Genomic DNA, 22,344 nt, shown 5'->3' with positions numbered 1-22,344 from the left:
CGTGTCAGGAACGTGTATATGGTACCACTTTTTGGCACAACTTACATAGCAGCAAGTTATGTGCTGCTACTATTAAAAAAAAAAAACAACACTCCTATAACTAAACTGGATATTTGACGCAATGTTTTGAAAAGGACCGTGCAGAAAAACAAATAATGGATGTTAAGTACTGTTAAACTGTGACGCTGCCTGACTGAATAACCCCTACAGGTGCAAAATAGCTTAAATGCAGTTATCATAAATCCCCAAACTCTCATGACCATAAATTAATAAGTCAGTTCAATAACTAAACTGTTGGTATTCTTCGGAACATACTAGATGTTCAACAAGAGCTTTAATTGGCAAACAAATAAAGTACAGTAACTTCTGCAAGACCTTACATACCAAAAACTACTAGAACTTTCATTGTTAATATGCTGCCGATTCACATATCTATGCGGTATACCTCTAATAACTTTCTTAAAGCAGCAATCCCAGCAGCTCCTTTTTTTTAATTATTATTATAATTATTATAATTATTCCCACTCCTCCCTTTTGTCTTTTTTTACAGGATGAAAAACAGTGCCATGGGGTTGAACCGCATTATATTCAACTCCAGGGACCCCAAGGTTCCGGAGACACCGACTCATCATCTGTTGTGGTTTTCTATTGGACAGTGGATGGTGAAACTGGGAAGGGTTACCGGTACTTTCACTGGTAAATATCTTGGCCACAGGGGAATCCCTGGAGCTAAAATAGTGTGGTTAAAATTACCTCGGAGGACGCCCTGGTTCACATTTTGTCAAAAAGGGGGAGGGGAGAAAGGGAAATAGCAGGATTACTGCTCTAAGTGTTTCCTTGAGGATGATGTTCTGATTACGCAATTAATGGCAGAGTTCCAGGGTAAAAATTAATTGCCCTGTCCTGAAAAATGATATTTAAGTTTATCATTTTTGAAACTTTTCCTTGCAATACAGTGACTTGGTAGAAAAGAGCAGTACAGCGACTTGGTTTATTGATTACATGCAGATTGTTCTGCATTAATGTTAAACAGTACACTGTTCCCAAAATTACTAAAATACTTAAAAAACTATACATTATGTAAACAAAACATAAATAAGACAATGTTCTTTATACAGAGGCTTTCGTTAAGAATGTTAGGGGTAAAGAATATATACAATTTTACATTATAGCCTATATGTTCGAAAACGCATAAATACGCTTTTTACAGAAAAAAAAATATGATTTTACAAATGTAGAAAGACAAATACTGTTCTACATAAACTGCAAAAAGTTCAAATAGAAGTGTGCAAAAGGCTAGACTACTAAATGTCAAAACTTGACATTCTGTGTATGAACAAGTTGATCAATTAACCATTGTATTAACAAAACAGTGCCTTCGATTTGTAGTTATACGTAACAAATAAAATACGTTTCTCATTCCAGCTGGAGACGGATTTTTTTTTTCTACAACCTGTAATGGAGATCAATTATGTAAACTGTACCCTATGCACAGTGTGTGAAACAACCAACAAAGCTGATCATCTTTTCAGGGTAAAAAGAGTGCCACTGAAGATTAGCCGGATTTATAATGCTACAGTGTTCGGCTTATCTGGCATTGAGGATTGATATGCAGGGAAGACAGTATCTGCATTTTTATTCTGCGAACTCATTGGAGGTGATAGGAGAGCCTTGTTAGCTGGGTAATTTACAGCATTTACAATCCCTCCTTCTGGGGTTACCAACAGCCTGTTGACTGACATATCTCTAGAAAAATGTGCAGTGTTACTTGGCTGTGGGAAGCTGCTGCTCTGTACAGCAGGAACAACAAGAGTTTTAGGTGCAGCAGTTGACAGTGAACATGTTAATGAAGACCCATCCATCGATGTTACAGGACATGGAGAGAACGCCTTAGAATTTACATTTGTAGTGCCAAAAGAATTCATGGTTTTAGAGATGCTAAAAGGATGATTTAGAGGCTGTGCTGAAGACATATTTTGCTTTATTGGAGTCTGCTGAGCTGTGGTACTGATAAGGGGGGGTCCTTGACACATCTGGACAGAGTTACCAACTGAAGAAAGTCCTTGCTTTGCATTAGTAGATATGAGAAGGACATGACTTCCAGCTCCTAGACCTTGGGGAGGAATAATAAAGCGAGTACCATTAATTGTGATCTGAGTTCCAGGGGCCAAGGGTGTGCTGTTATTAATAACTATTTTCTGCTGAATGCACGAGTCGTTTAAATGGCCTCTTAATTGGTTAGCTGTTGAGGCTGTCTGTACAGCAGGGGACGAACCTTGAGAGCAGCCGTAAGCAGGTCCTGATTTAGATACTGCAGTTCCTAAAGGATGATTTAAAACAGCCTGTGGCTTGGTGGAATTTGCTGCCAGTGCTATTGGAAATCTTGATGATGAAAACTGAACCTTTTCTGTTACTCCTTTTGAAACTGGCTGACATGAACCTACTGTGGCACTTGACACCAAGTGTGAAACCACCCCAGGAGCTGGCAAAGTGGGTGTGATTGGCATCTGCAAAGAAGATAATGCACAACCTGTCACTGGTGTAGTTGACAGTAGCACAGAAGATGAAAGATGTCCTGTTTTAACAGTGGTTATAGCTACAGTGTTCCCTACATTTGTTGAGCACAATCTATTAGACAAAGCTGGCACAATCCTTGACACATCATTTCCATTCCTATCCATGGTATTAGATTGTGCTCCATATGAACACACAGATGCTACTGAAGCACAGCCTAGAGTCCCTTTTGATGTAGATACTGTCAAGTCATCTCCAACTTTAGTACATGCACCTAAGCAACCATTTTGAATTCCTGGAATCAAATTTGTTGCTAGCGGCATAGCAAAGCCTTTGCGGGCATGGTCGTCTCCTTTGGCTAATGTATTCCGTAGAAAATTAATTGGTAGGATATTTTTTGTAGCACCACTAGTATTGACAATAGTCTGGCCTATGGTTAGTCCAATTTTCACATCTTTAATTTGAGACACAATAGGTGCAGAACTCATTTTCATTGGTGAACCTGTGGTGGATGGAATTAAAACAATCGGAGGCTGATCAGCAGTTTTAACGTAGGTCTTGCCAATTACGGAAGGAATAGCTTGTTTTGTTGTTTGCAATGCTAAGCTGTTGCTCGATAAGCCAGTTGGAACTTGAGCATTAATGAAAACAAGCTTTTGAGAAGTAACCGCTGATGATGTTGGTGTAGCCAACATGTTAATTTTAGCTGTACTGCCAGGTGAAAAAATAGTTGGGGGAGTTGCCATCAACATAACCTTATGGAGAGAGGGTCCACTAATGAAATCACTCATTGATGGTGTGGTACTGTCAGGTTGTACCATAGGTATCTTATTGATCTTGGTTTCTGTCTGTTTCATGTCTGTCGCAGCCTGGCCTACATTCCCGCTAGATGAAGTGGTCACAGAACCTGCTGTTACATTAATTGTACCATGGGAATTATTATGAGACGATGGTAGCCAAGAACTTGTTGACGAAATGGCGGAGAGGAAGTTAGAAGGTTGCATGGATTTATCTGCTACTGGACACATGATGCCACTACTGGGAGGATGACCTAAAGTACGATTATTGTTTGTTTCAGTTAACTGGCTTAGACCTCCAGAAACAGAAGATGAAGCAGGTGAGAATCCAGAGGGAGGAGACTGAAAAAAGGGTAAAGAAGGAGGTGCAGCTGGAGATGGAGCTACAGAACTAAAAGTAGAAGATACTGAGGTTTTAGACTTTGACATCAAAAATGGCTGAAGCTGTGGTGTGAACGTGAAAATTGAGCTTGGAAGTATGCCAGAAGAAATCTGGTCTTGACTTGTTTGTACTTTTACAACACCAGTGTTGCCACCTCGTGTTCGCACAAGGATTGACTGAGAATCTCTAATGCACACTGTTTTCAGTTCCTGTTTTATTTCGGATGAATTACTGAGTGACGCGGTTACTTTGTGATGGGCCACAGTACTTGTAGCTCTGCCTTGTGTTGCTCCTCCAGGGGCAAATGGAACTGCAAGAGACACAACAGATGGCACCAATGAGCCTGGAAATGAAGTCGCCAGCACAGGAGTATTGCCTTTACTGGTGTTACACTGGTTTTCCTTAAATGCTGATGCCAACTCATTGCCTGCAGATGTTGAAAAAGATGGTTGTGAAACGGCGATAGGTTTTGTTAAATGCACCACACTCTTGTTATAAACTTGTGCAGGGAGCGGTGAAGATGTGTCTGCACTCACATAACCTTTTGAGGAACTAGATATTACATTTGATACACAATGTTGTGCCACTGTATTTTGTTGCAAAGGCTGACATTCCTTTGTAGTAGTCTTAACTTCTTTGTGCTGGAATAAGAGATTTTTGGGAAAAATTAGAACCTGCTGCATGAGCTTTTCTCCAGTTTTAGAATCAATCACAGGCTGCATCTGAATCTTTACAGAGGAGTTCTGGAGGTCAATCGGAATGCACTGCCCATCTGGCAGCTTGTAAATCATTTGCAATGGAGTTTGCGTAGCAGCTTGGCAGGACATTAAAGGTTTCACTGGGACTGACTTGGTGGGTGATAATGCTGAAGTTTCAGAAGTAGGTACATTTTTGCTCATTGTTGGTGTCAGCTGATTGGTTAAGGTCACTTTGTTCCCAATATTCTTTGCAAGCAAAGCCTGAATAGGTTTGGTCCCTATTACAAAACCTGCTAATGAAGTAGCAGTAGAGTCTGCCATCACCACAGAGGGCACTGATTCGGTTTGTTTGTGGTCACTCATGCTGCAGCAAGTACGTGGTCCTCCTACCATGCCCTGAGCTGGGGCCTCGTGTGTGCTTAACTTGACTTTCTTTCTTGGTGAAATCTCCTTTGCTTCATTATCTGGAGAAATGTGCTGTCTGCACTGACGCTTACAAGTTTTAGTTGGGGTTTTCAGCAAGTCTCTGCAAAAAGATTCTTTCTTGGGTAACTTGCCCTTTCCTGAAGACACATCCATCTCTGAAAGCGTCAACTCCTCTGCAAAACATATAAAAAGGTCTCAAGTTAAAAAAATGTAGCTACTGCAGTATTCTGTGAGGTACAGTATAGACAAAATGTTATTGATTATTTTACTTCCAAAAGTGAAGCCTTTTTTGTTATGCCATCTAGAAGTAAAGACTCTTTATCGAAGTGACTGGCCTCTTATTCAATGTTCAGTAAAAAAAAGTTGTCCCCTGTGTGAAAGAAGAGATTTATTTGACTATAACAGATTGCTTCAGCAACGCATACCCAGCAGGTTGAATGAGGTCCCCTACAGTTTATTGTGTTTAAATCATAATGCCAATCATTTACGTGATCTATTACAATGGCTCCCAATGGTAAAAATATGGGGACTGGCAAACTCTACAGCCATAATGGTGAGGAGTTATAGGTACAAATTATTTACAACACCGTGAATTTAATAAAGATTTTTTTCCCTTTAGTTACATGGGCTGAACTAGTGGCTCAGCCCTGAGGGGCCAAGGGAGCCTGGTTTAAATGCAGGTGTCAACTTCTTGTTACATAAATCGTAAGCTCGTCAGGCAGGGACTGTGCCTGACCAATTCTATGTACAGTCCTGTGTACTGCACTCTGTACTGCAATTGTGAAGCGTGTTGAGCCCCATTGGGGGAAAAAAGCACTACATGAAATACAATTATTATTAGGTAAACCCCTATTAGTAACCAGGAAACCCTTTGCAGAATTTGAATGTAGTATCGAGTGTAAATTGTTGGCCTTTGGCAGTATTGGCCACATGAAGCAACACCTGAAATATTATACATTTTAAAGTATTCTGATCCTGTTTTAGAGCATTGCGGTCCCTGTGATTAGTTTAAGCTCTCTGTCCACCTTTAGGTTAAGAACCGATTTACAAAGTAGTGAGTAAAGATAAAATATGTGTTTGTTTTTTTTTAAAATGTTGTTTCATTTCCAACTCTGATATTGTATCAAATTATCTAATAAACAGTAGCATACAAAAGATTCTAGCTTGCAACATGTCCCTTGGGGGTTTCTTCCAAAGAAGACAGACCCACCTATGGGCGTCACTGACCTGCCTTAGCAAAACAGCAAATACTGTACAGTTTATAAGTTTGATTGTGTTCGTGATTCTAAACAATCCATATTATCACCTTCACATAATGCATATTCTTTAAAAAAAATAAAAATATTTCAATCTTCAAATGATGTATCCATATGATAAACTTTCTACAGCTCAGAAATCTTACCAAGGTAATCTTTCGTTAGGATCTCCTTGTGATATAAATCATATGTACTTGCTATGGAGTTTGGAGATTTTGCATCACATTCTTCATGAGACCAGGCTTCCCTGGTGAAGTTCTCGTGATCTGGCTGCCGTTTAAAATCATCATAATCCTTTTTCAGTCGTGCTCTACAATGTAATAAATGGAATAAATCATTACAATAATAAAATATTATACAGTCATTTTAGAGATGGGTGAACGTGTATCTAAAGTTCGAATCCACCGTGAAAATTGTGTTTTGTTTTTTTAAAGTTCGACTTTCGGGCAGTTCGTCCAACAAAGTTCGCTTCACCTAACTTTAAAAAATAAACAAGCGAAAGCATGCAATTTTGTCTTTGTCCACTAAGGTTTGCTTCGAGGAACTTTTAAAGTTCATCTAAAACCTGAAACAGGAGTTTTGCTGTAGAGAAGCGAGAGACAGAGAGCGAGAGTAACATTAGTGGCCGTAGGCGGAATTGCAAACTTTGGTTGATTTCTTAACAAAAAAAATGTTCGAACAAACTTTGGCAGGTTTGCGAAGAAATAGAAAAGATTGTGCGAAGATTCGCGGTGAAGGGGTTAAACCTTTAGAGCTTCAACATGAGGAGATAATCGCTTTCAAAGTCAATTATCATAATGATTTTATTTATTCAGAGTGTATGCTGCGTATTGTTCTTGAATTACCTGTTTCTTTGAAAAGCCTTCAGTAGCTTTGGTTCCCACGGTAACAATTCCTTTAGCAGACGTATCAACGTGCTGTGCAACTCTTTTACACCTTGTCTCCGAAAGTACCACTTTTCCTGAAAACATGAATATTACATATTGTTGACATGATTATGGAGTGATCTCTATTCTGTCACTTTAAAGCAATCGCAGCAAAAAGGAATACTTGACCAACCTAGAGCAGCGGTGCGCAAACTGTGGGGCGCGACCCCCAGGGGGGGCGCGACACTGCCGACGGGGGGCGCGGGGTTTACAGAGGCCCCGCGCGCTTCCCGAAGGCACTTAAATTAAGTGCCGGGGGAGCTGCAGGGCCTCTGTAAACCTAACTTACCGTGGCTCCGGCGGCTTCCTCCCTGCGGCGCCATGGCAACGCGGCGTCAAAATGACGCTGCGAGGTCATGTGACGTCACGTTGCTATGGCAACGTGACGTCATTACGCCGGAGCGCGGGTAAGTTGGGGTTGGGGGGGCGCGGGAGCGAGGGGACAGCCGTCAGGGGGGCGCAGGGAAAAAAGTTTGCGCCCCCCTGACCTAGAGAATGAATGAATATATATATCTGGTAAGTGCACTAGGGAAAAAAGCAAACAGGGGAATGGAAGGGGTTAAATGCCCTTAGGTGTTATGGACCAAAATCACTGTGTGATATAAACTAATACCAATGCTAGAGGTGAATAAAGTAGGGTACAGGCATACCCCGGTTTAAGGACACTCACTTTAAGTACACTCGCGAGTAAGGACATATCGCCCAATAGGCAAACGGCAGCTCGCACATGCGCCTGTCAGCACGTCCTGAACAGCAATACCAGCTCCCTACCTGTACCGAAGCTGTGAGCAAGCGGGGAGACTATAGAGCCTGTTACAAATGCGTTATTTACATCAGTTATGCACGTATATGACGATTGCAGTACAGTACATGCATCGATAAGTGGGAAAAAGGGAGTGCTTCACTTTAAGTACATTTTCGCTTTACATACATGCTCCGGTCCCATTGCGTACGTTAATGCGGGGTATGCCTGTATATAGCTATATCTGATTGATATTATTTGATGTCATCACTACTGGTGAGACTATACGATATTTCCCAGCTACTGTCTGTTACCCTGCCTACCCACTAGTGTTTGGACACTGATCATAGTCAGCTTGAGCAGTATGAGTGCACGCTACTGGGACTTTCCTGTCGTCTCCTCATCCTAGAGGAGCACCTGTTGACATGACCTCTCACTTTGAAGCAATCACACAATGTCAAATATATACAGAAATCGAAAAAACCATGCCATACAACATAGTCATTAAGTGACCGTGGGAGACACAAACCTTAACTAGATCATGTTTTGGACTTCTGCCGTAAAGTCGTAGATATATTTCGAACAAAAAAAAAGTGGCAAATATATTAAATAAGACCTGATCTACAAATACGATTTTCAAACAAATCGATTAACGAAGACATCGTTTTTAAAAACAGAAATAATACATTTGTCTAGCAGGAGTCTTCACAGATGCGTTGGATAATACAGTATATCTCACTGGCCGGAGAAACGGTACAAAACCCCCCCAAAAAACAAGGGCTGTGTTTGCATATTTGCACGTGGAAAATAAATGAAGTTTGGCAATACTTACCGATTTCTTTTTGTTGCTTTCCAAGTCCTTGAGCTCGCCCTCTATTTTCTTCATCAATTCCCTGAGATCATTAAGATTAGTACAAACCAGCTGAAAATAGAGATGCATTTGAATGCTCCAGGTTTAAAAATATCCTGTCACTAACAATTTTACAAAAACATACAGTACATTAAGTGTGACTGCATCACACGTTTAAAGCAATATTTCATCATATGCTCCATGTAGGTCCACATTTCTAATGCGCCTTTTCAACCACAATGAGAATACATTTTAGAGGACAAAGGCCCATATTTACTAACATGTCTTCCTTAAGACACCTTCTCGCACATACAAGTCAATGAACTGTAAGGTATTGGCAAATTCTATATTACATCTAGGTGTCTTATCTTATATTTTCGCATCATTAATTTATTAACAGTTTTGAAAAACAATGTTTTAAATATAACTTTAAATAGTATTCTTTGAGCATTTCATTTTTTATAGCAGAATTAAAAAAAATAATAAAATAAACATTGTTCAGTTATTTTTTCATCCTGGTTATATTTGGAAAGGTTACCCAGTATATATATATGTGTGTGTGTGTGTGTTTCCTATTACTCTATGGTATAACCCATTGCTTAAAATTGACGGTAATACAATTAATTGCATTTCACTGAAAGAGAGTTGATTTTTACATGACTTTTTTTTTTTTAACCAAATACAACTATACTGAAATCTTTTAAAAATGTGCAATACAGATGACGATATATGTGGGTTTGACTTTTGGAAATGTCTTCAGTTAAGATATTGTATTTCTTATTAAAGGGTTTAAAGTTATAGGCAGTGTTCGACAAACCTATACATTTGCTCGCCCCGGGCGAGTGGATTTAACCCCCGGGTGAGTAAATATTGGCCCAAGCAGCACACGTTTTGGTACTAGGTGGCAAGTAGATTTTTTTGTGTGGCGAGTAGATTTTTTGGTGATTTGTCAACCACTGGTTATAGGTAAATCTGAAATGATTTCTACAGTAAAATGAATGTTAGAATGGCGTAGCTAGCACATTTTCTAAACTATGAATGAAGAAAATATTTGGTTAGTCTTAAAATGCATTTTTTGCACTAGTGATTGCAAGTAGTGAGCTCTGTTGGGCTCATCTTGACTGGTTGCACCCTCTTGAGCCTCCAGTACTCCAGTAACATTAATAACTTTATTAAGTTATAAGTATTTATATATTATTATTATTAATAACTTTATTAAATTATAAGTATTTATATATTCCTTGGAGAGCCAAATAGGGGTGTATGTATTTACCTTATTTAATCCTTTTTTAAGTGTTCATTATACCATCTTTTTCAGTAATATATGTTTTAAGTATTGTATATTAAAAGTTAAATTTTACTCTCAGGAGTGTGCATATAAGTGAATTTTCTTCAGGGATACAAACACATTGTATCTCTTATTTTCCCTAGTCTTAAAATCAAAAGAAATAGAATATATGTTGAATGCTAGCATTCATAAAGAAGATTGGGAAATAACTTGGAAATATATAAATATAAATATATATATATATATATGCTGGGTGATAATGGGGAAAGGCGGGGTTGCAGACCTGCCTAAGACATGCAGATGAGCATACAGCTATATTTGCATATTTGCTTTCCTGTGGAGGGTTTTTGTCACTTTTTTTACTCACCATAACTTAACTCAGTATTATATATATATATATATATATGTATATATATATATATACATGTATATATATATATATACACACACACACACACACACACACACACACACACACACACACACACACACACACACACACACACACACACACACACACACACACACACACACACACACACACACACACACACACACACACACACATTTTAAGTTATGGTGGGGGAAAAAGGCGACAAAAAAACTCAACGGTTAGCATATAGCCAATAAAGAATATCACTTGTGAGCACATTCACATGTCTTAGACAGGTCTGCAACCCTGCCTTTCACCATTATCACCTAGCATACAGTGCTTCCACTGCAGCAAGGGATTCTGGGAAATGACATGCAAATGAGCACACATGTCACCTTTTCCCTGATATCCATTTACATGGAACCCAAATGTAAGATGCACTGTGATTGGCCATGCAAATCACGTGATTTAGCTTTGGCCTGTGAAAAAAAACCTCTCAAATCCCTTCATGAGACAGAAGCTTTGCAGCACGTCACGGTGCTACTGTCGCGATTGGTATGTGCGCTTTCATTGCATTTTATTGTTTTATTTTAAAGGTGCACGGCGTTGCGCCCGATTTCTGGTATAATCACGGCCTGAGAGCTGTGTGCCAAGGTGCGGTCTATTACCAGCTTCAATAGATCAGGGAACCTGTTTAATGCCCTGGTTAATGGCTACATTTGCTTCTTGTGGTACTGGTCACAGCCAGTGTCAAAATTCTAATAGGAATTGTGATGACTGTTGGATGAGCATAAAACACAGCAAAAGGAAAATTTTAAAGCAGCAGTTTCCCCCCATAGCCCAAACCCCTTTCTTTCTACCAGGATGGGAAGCATGGAGTTCCCAGAGGCGAAAGCGCGATTCCTGATATAGTTACCGGTAAAAGAAGCATAGGTCCGCCATGGTATTTAAACAGATGACGTTGCGCTCCCTGCCATGCTGAAGAAAAGCTGGTTATGCCATGCTGAAGAAGAGCTGGTTATGTCACTCTGAAGAAGAGCTGGTTATGCCACTCTGAAGAAGAGCTGGTTATGCCACACTGAAGAACAGCTGGTTATGCCATGCTGAAGAAAAGCTGGTTATGCCATGCTGAAGAAGAGCTGCTGATGCCATGATGAAGACGAGCTGGTTATGCCCCTCTGAAGAAGAGCTGGTTATGCCACTCTGAAGAGCTGGTTATGCCATGCTGAAGAAGAGCTGGTTATGCCATGATGAAGACGAGCTGGTTATGCAACGTTGAAGAGAGCTGGTTATGCCATGCTGAAGGGAACTGGTTATGCCATGCTGAAGGGAGCTGGTTATGGTATGCTGAAGAAGAGCTGGTTAGAGTACCACGCTGAAGAAAAGCAGGTTATACCACGCTGAAGAAGATCTGGTTATGCCACTCTGAAGAAGAGCTGGTTATACCACGCTGAAGAAGAGCTGGTTATGCCGTGCTGAAGAAGAGCTGGTTATACCATGCTGAAGAAGAGCTGGTTATGCCGTGCTGAAGAAGAGCTGTTATACCACGCTGAAGAAGAGCTGTTATACCACGCTGAAGAAGAGCTGGTTATACTACACTGAAGAAGAGCTGGTTATGCCATGCTGAAGAAGAGCTGGTTATGCCATGCTGAAGAAGAGCTGGTTATGCCATGCTGAAGAAGAGCTGGTTATGCCATGCTGAAGAAGAGCTGGTTATGCCATGCTGAAGAAGAGCTGGTTATGCCATGCTGAAGAAGAGCTGGTTATACCACACTGAAGAAGAGCTGGTTATGCCACGCTGAAGAAGAGCTGGTTATGCCATGCTGAAGAAGGCTGGTTATACCACACTGAAGAAGAGCTGGTTATGCCATGCTGAAGAAGAGCTGGTTATGCCATGCGGAAGAAGAGCTGGTTATACCATGCTGAAGAAGAACTGGTTATACCACGCTGAAGAAGAGCTGGCTATGCCGGCTCTTCTATGTTCCAGAGAATTTCTGTGATCTGCTCAGCAACAACACAATGTCACACGCGGGCCTTATTTTAATGCCGATAATTTGTATGGCACTCTGCCTTATCAACAATCTCCACAGGAGTGCGGTGTGCAACTTTTTATTCAAATGACAAAAACACACAGAGCCACAAAACATCCTTTAAACTGTCCACATTGCTTAAAAACCCCATATTACCTGTTGCTAAACTTTCCTGGGGTCTGAATGCTTGAGGAGAAATAACACACTCCAGGTCTGCTCCTCTGTTTATATTTATAAGATAATTTTATTGCATAAAAAGTGACAGGAGCACTTAGCGTTTCTTTTTTTAATGATGTTGGGCCCTGAGTATATTGCCGTTTTTGATTTCTGCATGTGGCCTGCAAATTAAGAATGATTAATGACGCAAGTAATTTACAGGTGTTTTGCTGTATTGTACAAACCAAAGAATAGTACTAATAATAGGTGATGTAGACAGTTAGGTAGAATTGAGGGTTAAAAGATTTTTTGTTGGTGTTGTTTTTTGTACTTATTTTTTTTTAAAGTAAAAATATAAAATACAATTATTAAGACTGTAAATGGTAAGGCAGATCTAACCGGATTGAAGGATTATGGTCTATTTTATGTATCCTAACAGTAAATGTAAAACAAATCTGTCTTGTCTGCTGTTTGGGATGCATATAATCCACTGTATACTGCCATATGGTACATTAAAGATTTATTGAGTTTAGAATATTACCATACAGAATTGGACACGCTCCGATATTTCATGTGATTTTGTTTCATTTGAAATAAGATGGTATTTTGAGGTCGGTGCTAACCAGGGCGATTTAGAAATGGCCCATTTAAAGGGGCAGTCTCTTCAAGGCTAAGGGCTGTTCTATTGTGGGCGCGCTTGCTCCGCCGTGCACGTGCGCGGCACTTATAGTTGGCTGTGGTTAGCCAGCCTTTCTATAATACGCGCACGGCAGTGAGCGTGGAGCCGGCCGATCGGTGAGAAGACAGGGAAAAGAACGTTTTTGCGCCGCTAAAGCCGCTGTAATGTATGTATATATATATATATATATATATATATATATATATATATATATATATATATATTTATAAACATTGCACAATAAAAAATTTTTTTATTCATACATGTCTTTTTTTTTTAAAATACAGTATTATTTAATTTTATTAACTCACACAATCTATACATACACACAGTTACCCAGTGACACACACACACACAGTACCTTCCAAGACTGTCGCTTACAGCATACACACAAAAAGTGTGCGTCACGTGCACGCGCGTTCGCACAGGCGCGCGCACAGGCACGCGTACGCGCGCCCGCACCTACTATAGAACAAGCCTTACAGTGACCTAGGATGGTGGCAGGTATAATAGGTTAAATGTAGGCAAACCTACACCTTTGAAAGAAAAATAAATACTGTATTACAGTATTTACACAAATGCAAAAAGCAAAACAGCTCTGCACTTACATCTGAAAAAGTAGAGATGTGTTCGTCACAGACAAACAACCCTGGGGTGCCTCTGCAAAATCTATAGTACCGGAAGGTTTAGCTACGTCTCCAACGTGTTTGTCGTATGGCTACGCTTCATTGGCAGATCGACATACAGCGGCTCTCTGCGGTTGTTTGTCCGTGACAAACACATTTACTTGTTCGAATGTTGGTGTGGAATAGCTTTGCTTTTTGTACTGCTGTGAATTAACATTGAAGCTTGGATGTCTGTTTTCCTTTTCCTTGCTCCTGATTTGAAGATTTTCTGCGTTGTCTCAAGGACAACACAGCAAATCTCTTTGACCCATGGATGGACTTAACAATTGCTGAACTAGCCCTGGTCTATAAGTGAGAGGTTATTTGTCTCTTTCATATTATTTTATTTTTTTAACATATGTATTTCTGGTTCTCATTTTTTTGTGCCCCTTTCTCCCTTTGTTTGTGTGTGATTGTTGTGTGTGTAAAGCAATTATAAGACCATCTATATCAGATATTAGAATTACACACAATTATTTCTGCTACAACAAACTGCAACAGTGAGTATCAGCAAAATGATGGCGATCAGGCATGACATTTGTGTCACAAGTAATTGTGACAGGATTGTAGGAGCTAAATAACAATTCACTTCATATTCATCTTTTAAGCACACTTAGAATAATCCTTTGTCAGTGTGGTGTCACAATGTGCTGTGTTATGGGATTGTAAGGCCTATGTATGGCCCACATAGAACCTCACAAATTGAATTGATATTTTTGTAGAGATAGAAACTTATGAAGTTGCAAAAAATGTATTTTTATTCAATTATTTCTAGTTATTTTTCAATGATTTGGGGAATGGACAGAATTTTCTCAAAAGGCACTTTATTAATGGACATTTTTTTTAACAGTTAGAGCTATTTAAAAGAATATCTCTTCAAAAATCTGAAAGTTGTGTTGTAACTTTGAAGATTTTTTTTATGCCATGCTGCCACTTTGAAACACATAAAATATGCAACTTTTGTAGTGTAATTCCCGATCTTTTTTTTTTGCTCTATCTGGTCTGAAAATGAAACCTACGTGGCTTTTTGATGCGACTTACTGATCTTACAAGTGTCAACCCGCAAAGCGTACAGCTAATATGAGAGACATACCAGCGTTCAACAACTCACCACGTAAAGGCAATACGCTGAGATCTGTTAATGATCTTTGTACTGTGTTGCAGCTGCCATGCACTGGCCATGCGCAAAAGCAATTTACTACACGAGCCATTTTTGTATACGCAGGTACAATATCTATAGTCGTATCTTCCACACATTGCTTCCCTGCAATATCCGTCTCTAGAAAACACACTAACCTACTGCTCAATCGGAGGACAATGAATCGTGGGCCAAGCAGTAATTCGACATTCTCTTTGTTGCTTTCAGTACAGAATATACACATATAGAATATATAGACGGAAACAGATCAACACATCTGCTTTCAACTTTTTTTATGTTAGCCCATTCAAATTGGATCGCAAAAAACGATATGTTGATACAGCTCCTTCTATACAGTAAAAAAACATTTTTTTTACCTGAAATTCTGGTGCAGCAGGTGAACTTGCCACAGTTTTCCGCTTCCTTGCAATTGCTTTCTCAGACACAGATTTTTTTCCTTCCAAAAATCAAGAGAGATAAACTTCATAAGGGAGTATATTGCTCTTTGTTATTACAATTTAATGAAATGACAAGAGACTTAGAAAGTTAAACTGTAACTAGCAGATGGCTGATTACGTGGCACACAGCCAAGGCAAAGCAGGGCTGGTTATTTCACACATGGATAACAACTGCTGATAAGCTGGATATGTATTAAAATAGGTTTTTCTCAGTTTGCTGTGAACAGACACTATGCCAGTTTAAGAAGAAAAAAAAAGCTAGATCAAATCAGACCACGTAGTTGTGTAGTGTAACTTCAGAAACCATTAACAAATGTTAAATATCAAATATCAATGCAAGAATAGGTGTGAACTTTTATACACTGATTTATAATAACCGTGACATATATTTTATTGCACAAATCTGTCAACTAGCTAACATGCTATCAAATATAGAGCAAACACTTCACCATCATGATCAACATGTAATTTAATACTTTAATATAATTTAATATAACATTTTAATGAAAAGAAGCATTACAAGAGCAATTAAACTGGCAAACCCTACATTGGCGGGCTGTAGCTCTTCATTTTAGTGGGTACTCAGATTAAGCAGAAAAACAAGTGTTTTTCAGGCGCCTGCAATAAACTTTAAATGTCCAGAACAACAATGAACTGAGCAACTATGTAAAATGGATCAAACCCTATGAGATATGTCCTGTCCAGCGTTTGTGGAATATTCGATGGCTCTAGATGGCAATCCGATGAACCTCAAGACACGTGTAAGCAGTGAGTACTATTACTACATGCACAACGTCTCTGCTCTTACGGAGTGATAGTCGCTGCACGCATAGATCCCTCAGGTCCACATACTGGTGCTTGACACCCTTAAGGTGAAAGATATTTGGGATAGATGTAGCAGTTGGAGCCATTCGAATGAAGAAACGCTGATTGCTCCGCTATCCGGAAGGACGTCATAGGCGCGTCCGCCTCTGGTGTGGAGCTGGTGCGCTAGAGTCGTAACCTTTGACTCGACGAGTTTCGTGACCTGTGTTTCTTCCTCACATCCCCGAGGAAGTGACGCGAGTCACAAAATGTGTAGGGTGCGGCTCCAACTGCTACATCTATCCCGAATATCTTTCACCTGACGGATGTCACGCCCCAGCACTATCTGTGGACCTGAGGGATCTATGCGTGCAGCGACTATCACTCCATCAGAGCAGAGACGTTGTGCATGTAGTAATAGTACTCACTGCTTACACGTGTCCTGAGGTTCATCGGATTGCCATCTGGAGCCATCGAATATTCCGCAAACGCTGGACAGGACATATCTCATAGGGTTTGATCCATTTTATATATTTGCTCAGTTAATTGTTGTTCTGGACATTTAACTTTTATTGGAGGCACCTGAGTCACTTGTTTTTCTGTTTGTATGCTTTCTGATTTAGATGGATCAGGGGACTTTCTTGGTTGCCCCCCCATTCACATTGTGTTTATCGAACATAGGCTATTTTGTATGAATTCACATATACCACGTCGCTATCAACGGTTAGCTTTATAATAAGCCCATTTATTTAGCATTAGCACTTTTGCACCATTCCCTTTTCCACTCAGATTAAGCAACCAGCGTATCAGCTGCAGTTAAATACCAGTACAAAGCAGAACCAAATTAATACAACTATTTAGGCACACCTTCTTAAGCATCGTACATGGATATGAAACCACTTCCATCACCAAGATAAGAATTACACATTGAAATGGGAGTCACAAGCCCTGCATTGGGGTGGTAACAGATACAATTAGCAACAGTTTTTTGGTAACGACACTTGCAATACATTGCATGCCTCATGACGTAGCCACCTTGTTATGGTCCCACGACGCAGTGGCTACGTCATTGGCTCTCTGACCATTTTCTAGGGGGGGATTGCGAATTCGCTGAACTTCTCTTTCCTGCACCTCACCTGTGAGGTCACGTGTTTGCGATGTGCTGGAGGGGCTGTGGCACTCTGGTACGTGGCCCCTCCGGCAAGCAGAGGGTTCCACTGGTGGGCAATAAAAAGAAAGGACATATATACGCTCCACAGATTCTGCCCATGAGTGGTGGTGAGGGAGCACATAAGGGAAGAGGGCAGTGAGGAGGGAGCATGTGGGGGAGAGGGCGGTGAGGAGGGAGAATGTGGGGGAGAGGGCGGTGAGGAGGGAGCATGTGGGGGAGAGGGCAGTGAGGAGGGAGCATGTGGGGGAGAGGGCGGTGAGGAGGGAGAATGTGGGGGAGAGGGCGGTGAGGAGGGAGAATGTGAGGGAGAGGGCGGTGAGGAAGCATGGTGAGAAGAGCGCATCGTGAGAAGGGAACATGGTGAGGGGGGAGCATGGTGAGGGGGGAGAATATGGGAAAGGAGCATGGCAAGAGCATGGTGTGGGAGAGAGCCTGGCGATAAGAGAGCATGTGAGGAAGATGATGGTGAGGAGGCAGCGGTGAGGAGGGAGAATGTGTGGGAGAGGGCGGTGAGGAGGGAGCATGTGGGGGAGAGGGCAGTGAGGAGGGAGCATGTGGGGGAGAGGGCGGTGAGGAGGGAGAATGTGGGGGAGAGGGCGGTGAGGAGGGAGAATGTGAGGGAGAGGGCGGTGAGGAAGCATGGTGAGAAGAGCGCATCGTGAGAAGGGAACATGGTGAGGGGGGAACATGGTGAGGGGGGAGAATATGGGAAAGGAGCATGGCAAGAGCATGGTGTGGGAGAGAGCCTGGCGATAAGAGAGCATGTGAGGAAGATGATGGTGAGGAGGCAGCATGTGAGGAGGATGGAAAGGAAGAAGCGTGTGGGGAGAGCATGGTGAGGATGGAGCATTGCAAATTGTGTTTATTGTTTTCAATTGTGTTTCCAAGTGAGGCCCAGCTCACATACTTTCACTGGGGCCCACAATTCACTAGTTCCGCCCCTGCCTGTATCAAATCAAAGATAACTGCATAAAAATTCAACAATCCATAAGAATACAAAAATAAAAATGCCAAGTGGCTAACATTTTTATTCATTAAGGAAAACTGTAATCACTTTGTCCAATATTTGAGACGTGTTCTACTTCACTACAAATTAAATACTGAAAATATAACATTACATTGACAAGCAATGCATATTTGTCCTTGCCACTGTGCTCCCTAACATTATGGATAATAAAATGTTGGCTTTTATTTTTATTGCTTTCTTTTAGCAGCTGACGTTACAGAGTATTGTGTGGGAGTTCATAATATCAACTATACAAGGACAAGTAATGCAGTTTGTGTATTTAAAGCTGCAGTTCAGGCAATATCCTGCATGTGTGTTTTTTTTTAATAAATCAGTTCTGTAGTAAGAAAAAATACTTTTAGCATTTTCTATTGAAAAAACAACAACTTTGAAAGACCAATTTTCTTGTATTCTATTTTAACAACCATTTGCTAAGGCACTGCCCCTTCATGTCCTGTCACAAGCCCTGGCACACCCCTTTGTGAGCCCTGCCCTCCCTCTTGCACATGTCAGTGCAGGAGTGTTCATGAATATTCATGAGCTTCCACTGAGTGACAGAAACAGAGGAAATACATTCCCCATATTTAAAGATGTCGCCAAACTTTGCCGATCAGTAGACGCAGAACGAATTGACCAGCAGCTATGCAGTTCTTTAGGTAAATAGAGATTGCCCACATGAAACTATTGAAGTAAAAAAAAACCTATAAATTAAAAAAAAAAAAAAAAAAAGAACTGCAGCTTTAAAGGTGCAGGTCTACATAGAATAAACTGAACTATTGAATAGAACTAGAACTAATAGCAGAGATCCTCCTGTGGAACTCACAGCTACGGTGACCCCAGTTGCTGGTAAATTGAACTTTTTTCTAGGTTGACCAAAAAAAACCTACACATATGGCTTGCAGAGCCAAAGCTCACCACGGCAGCCATATTGTTATCCAGTGGAGAAGACAGGGAGTAATGCTGTCCAGAGGAGAGACAAGGGAGGGAGCAGTGGAGTGATGAACAATAGAAACTCATAATCTGATTGCAGATAGAGAGCAGCTTGTCCCACCTGCCCATTTTCCAATCTGCTGTAAAACCCGAGATACCATTTGATCCTTTTTTATATGTAGGATAGCCTTATGTCAGGGGTGTGCAAACTATGGGTGCTGCGCCCCCCTGCCTGCTCTCCCCCACTGCTCGCGCCCCCCTTACCATTGTTCCGACATCAAGTGATGTCACATCACCCTGTGGCGTCATTTGCTGCTGTTTTGCCATGACGACGCGTCACCCGAAGCCAAGGTAAGTGAGTTAGAGGCCTCGCACGCACCCCGGTATTTAATTTAAATGCTTTGGCAAAGAGTATGGGGCCTCTGCAACTGCCACGCCCCCCAAAAAACTTGCGCCCACAGTTTGCACACCCCTGACTCATGTCTATACCAAGCATTTTTTCAATTCCCTTACCTTCTATCACATTTGTAGATTGTAGCAAGTGTGGCTATTCCACAATTCCACAAGCCTTTCCGTTTATAAAGGGAGATCTCAAAGATTTCTACCACCGGGTTATGTAATAAGCCTTGTAGCTCAATTATTGAACCACAATGATGTCTGAGGCCACCAACGCACTGCAAAGGAATGCCTTCAACATACAGTACAACATAAACACAATACATATGAAATACAAAAAAGCAAAGTATCTATAGGCAAACATTTAAAGCTTTTAGTAGCCCCAGTGGCAAACCAGTCATGACTAGCTGGTCACTTGGGTTTCTAATTTTTTATAAGTTCAACATTATGAATACTGCGTATTTTTAACATCTGCCCTAGGTTGTCTAGTCTTATCATGCCTATGTCTAGAGACCATTAAATACATAGGCTAGATAGGCCTAACGCCAGGCTGGGGGTAGGATGATATTTTGGGGCGGCAGCCTGATATTGCCAGGTATTGCAGTTTAGTGAGTAAGTAGCGTACGAATAAGTAATTAGCCGCTGATGATTTATTTGCATGTTATTTCTGATACGGTCGTTAAATGTAATACGCTTGCATATATAATTAGACAATGCATACTCATTTGCATGCTAATGAGTGATCCTGGCTTACATTCAGCCCAAACTTAACGTTGCAATAAAATTAGTTATCGCTTTGTTATTTAAGTGTTAAACTTCGGGTGTAAAATGAACTCATTTTTTACCATTAACTCACAGTGATATAAATATCATAGTTTAGTAAATCTAGGCCATTGTTTAAAATAATAATAATAATATGAAGAGAACACGTTGCGCTCTTTCCTTTTTTCCTTCCCCTCCCTTCTACACTTTTCCGTCTATCCTTCCCTCCCCTTTTCTCTCATTTTTATACTTGTGACGGTAGGGGCATTGTGGCACAATATATTGATGGTTAAGGCCACTTGTTGCCCCATAAGATGGCAGTCCTATGTACAGTATGACCAAACAAATTTCTCAAAATACAGGACAGAGGACAGAGATACAAAGTAGAGCTCTACTCACAAGTTCACAATGCAATTCTTCATTTATTGTAACAGCCAAGAACAGAGGAGAAACAATGTTTCAGGTCCCACATGGACCTTTCATCATGACCTGGTGACATTTCAGGTCCATATGGGACCTGAAGAATTGCATTGTGAACTTGTGAGTAGAGCTCAACTTTGTACCTCTGTCCTAGAGGAGACCTTCATTTTGAGGCATTTGTTTGTCTATGTTGTGTTGGCTGCACAAGTGAAATTCTCCTCACCTGAGACTTCTTCCCTGCACGTTGGAACAGTTCTATGTATGTGTTATGTTCTGTCCCAGGCTCACTTTGCCAAGTGAGTAGAGATAGGTAGCTTAACTCAATCCCATGCACCAAACAAGGGGGAGCTTCTTATTTAATGAAGTGTTTATTGGGCACAACACAGAAATAAAAAGGGGAAAAAAGTACTAAGGGAATACAATACAGGGGAAATGGGAACTATGGAGAAATAGGGGATGGTAATGGCAAATGGGATAGGTAAATAAAAATAGCTTTACGAAGAGAGCTGAGGCATGAGACCTGTGCAGGATGCAGGCATGGACTAAAGGGAACAATATGACATGGGTCATAGAGGAAATAGCAGTAGGGCTGCACCAGACACCAAGAGGAGGAGAGGCAGTCCAACTCACAGGAGTAAAAGGGGGGGGGGGTTGCCAAGGTATCAGGATGAGAAGACAGCTATGTGAGTTAACCAGTAACAACTAAGGCTAAAGGAACTGCAGCCAGGCAAAGAAAACCATACAGGGGACAGAACAGGACAGCTTAAGGCTGCAAAATGGCTGCAAGCCCCAGTTAGGTATCAGTATAAAGTGTGTTAAACTGTATTTGTGATTTCTGTGTGACTCATTGTATGCTTTGGCCAGTAACCATGGTCAAGTGGCTGGCATACAATGAGTCAGATAGCAAGCCTTTGTGTGGAGCCAGGTACAGCAGGGTATATGGACAATGGTGAGGTGGGGGAAGGCGACTGCTGGGGAGGTACATACTCTAAAAGCTGAGCATTGTTCTCTCCCGGGCAGCAAGGCGACTACACCTGCTGGAGATATGGAGCTGGAATCGGGCCTTGGTCCTAACCCTGTTGGCCCAATTTCCATTGGTCAGTTTCAATTTCCCCTGCTCCCAAGCCGCGCTCCTAGGGGCAGTCCCTAGGCGCTCACATCACCCACATCCCTGATTGGTCCGCACCCGGTTCTCCATGTTTTCAGAAGGAGGCTGGGAAACTATAGAAGCCGATGCCGATCAAGACTCCACAGCTGTTAATGGTTGGTCTCTGTGACTAGAGGCCAACTGGAAAAGTGAACTGTGGACCGACAGGCGGTGATCACTGGTACTGGGACGGACGGACGGAAGAAAGCATCCAGGGTAAACTCACTTCGGCAGCGTCCTGCAACTAGCGTGCTAGTAGTCCCCCGAAACCCCCTGTTCTTGTGAGTTGCCATGTTTCTGCATTATGTTGTTCCGTGTTGGCTCTGGACA

The 22,344-nt window shown here is 41.2% G+C and overlaps 1 protein-coding gene across 1 annotated transcript in view; it reads right to left on the bottom strand.

Moving 5' to 3' along the window:
- Window positions 1-300: 300 nt before the first annotated feature.
- The window catches only part of BRD10 (bromodomain containing 10), a 43,100-nt gene continuing 21,056 nt past the window's right edge, over window positions 301-22,344 (bottom strand). Inside the window, exons 4-8 of the mRNA XM_075596606.1 lie at window positions 15,298-15,377; window positions 8,574-8,663; window positions 6,919-7,034; window positions 6,220-6,383; window positions 301-4,990 (exon numbers count right to left, since the gene is read on the bottom strand). Of these exons, the coding sequence (XP_075452721.1) occupies window positions 1,566-4,990; window positions 6,220-6,383; window positions 6,919-7,034; window positions 8,574-8,663; window positions 15,298-15,377 (3,875 nt within the window). The 3' untranslated portion in view covers window positions 301-1,565. The remainder of the gene's footprint in view (window positions 4,991-6,219; window positions 6,384-6,918; window positions 7,035-8,573; window positions 8,664-15,297; window positions 15,378-22,344) is intronic.

The sequence above is a fragment of the Ascaphus truei genome, chromosome 1 (genome assembly GCF_040206685.1).
Source record: "Ascaphus truei isolate aAscTru1 chromosome 1, aAscTru1.hap1, whole genome shotgun sequence".
NCBI lineage: Eukaryota > Metazoa > Chordata > Amphibia > Anura > Ascaphidae > Ascaphus > Ascaphus truei.
The sequence above is the reverse complement of the archived record's forward strand: the minus strand, read 5'-3'. Positions and strand labels throughout refer to the sequence as shown.